Consider the following 1,560-nt stretch of genomic DNA (forward strand, 5'->3'; position numbering starts at 1 on the left):
GGGCTGTCCCTCAGCATCACCCGCGCTTCCTACGGGTGACTGAGGCTCCGTTTGTGCTAGGGCACAGGTTGGCATCTTAAAGAGAAAGCTTCCACGCTCGGTATGGGGCGGCGTCTCTTCGCAAATAACTCCCGCTCTTATTTTTTGCCTTGTTTCTAGGTTATTGATGCAACTTCATTAGGTTGGGGCACCAGAGTGAAAGGCTTCGTTGCTTGTTTTGCAATAGGATGCCTGTGCTCGCTCTTGGTAAGGACTTTTTGCCAGATCTCTCGGATGTTTGAGTTTTGGGAGCCCCCATAATTATAGCCTTGGTATACACTGTTGCTTGATTATTTTTTTTTATTTTTTTTTTTTTTCAAGTCTCTGGGAAGACATCTGACTCAGTGCATTGCATCCAACTGGAACAAACTGTTAACAAGAATGCCAATAAACCCAATTTACTTTTGCATGTGATTCTGCAGTTTGGATTTAAGTTTTCCTAAAACTTTGTGTTGTGACATTTCTTGGATGCTTCTTTTGCAATTTAAAAACAATATTAACTTTTTCCTCTCTCTCTCTCTCTCTCTCTCTCTCTCTCTCTCTGTTCCTTTTTAGGGTAGTTGTCTGCTATGGGTACCAAAGAAAGGGCTGATGCTTTTTGCAGTGTTTTATACGTTGGGGAATATTGCATCTATTGGGAGGTAACAATCCTTATCTGTTAGTTCCCTAATAAAGATGAGAAACTAAAGCAGAATGATAGGTGAAGGTGCATAAGCAGTAGAAACTGTTGCATTTGTGTAAGAAGATTTGCTTATATAGATCACTCTTGTTGCTGAATTTTAGAGAACAGCATGTCCACAGTAGCGCCCTGAAATGGTACAGAATTTTTTTTATTTCATTTATCATTATTAGCAATGCATTCAAGGTAAAAGTTACTCATTAGTAAAGAAGAATCAAACTCATACTTTGAGCATTGCTTTTTTTTTTTTTTTAAATTTTGTTGGTTTTTTGCCCCCTCAAGATAAAAATAATTCTTTGCCTTTTTGCAATTGGTAATGTTCTGTGTGTTTCGTTGAATATATTTGGGGCAGTCTCTCTTGTCAGGGTGGGCCTGTTTGATAAGCCTCCTGCACAGCCCCACTGACTTTGTGAAAGACACAATCTTCTGTGACTGAGGAAACTTAACAAGATGTTAGAAAGCACAGTATAGCATAGTATAATAATGAGGCAGAATAATATAGTATAAGAGGCAGAAATATCACCCTAGATAAAACTCTTGCCTTATATAATTCAAGCAGTATCAATCACCAGGGCTCTAAATGAGGGCTGCAGATCTGGTAAGGGATCAGAGAATGGATCTAGGCCTGAAAACAGCCCTTTATGTAGAGGAATTGAGCTGGATTACCTGGCAATCCATGCAGAGCCTCTGCAGCTGCTGTTTTTGAAGAGCAGGTTAAAAAAGCATCTGACAAGAATGATCTAATTGAAGCTGACCTTGACCTATGCTTCTAGCTTGATAGTTCTGCTCTGCTTATGTTAATTGTAACCGAACAAGCATGAATAAAATTATAGAATAAATAC

General features: G+C 39.1%; 2 protein-coding genes across 2 annotated transcripts in view; both read left to right on the forward strand.

The window, feature by feature from the left end:
- Nucleotides 1-612, forward strand: part of TIPRL (TOR signaling pathway regulator) — a 13,742-nt gene extending 13,130 nt beyond the window's left edge. Inside the window, exon 8 of the mRNA XM_035894019.1 lies at nt 595-612. The gene's annotated coding sequence lies outside the window, so the exon portion shown is untranslated. The remainder of the gene's footprint in view (nt 1-594) is intronic.
- The window catches only part of SFT2D2 (SFT2 domain containing 2), an 11,377-nt gene that overhangs the window by 1,251 nt on the left and 8,566 nt on the right, over nt 1-1,560 (forward strand). Inside the window, exons 2-3 of the mRNA XM_009638545.2 lie at nt 160-246; nt 595-680. Coding sequence (XP_009636840.1) covers nt 160-246; nt 595-680 — 173 coding nt within the window. The remainder of the gene's footprint in view (nt 1-159; nt 247-594; nt 681-1,560) is intronic.

This window comes from Egretta garzetta, unplaced genomic scaffold (assembly GCF_000687185.1).
Source record: "Egretta garzetta isolate BGI_Z169 unplaced genomic scaffold, ASM68718v1 scaffold465, whole genome shotgun sequence".
NCBI lineage: Eukaryota > Metazoa > Chordata > Aves > Pelecaniformes > Ardeidae > Egretta > Egretta garzetta.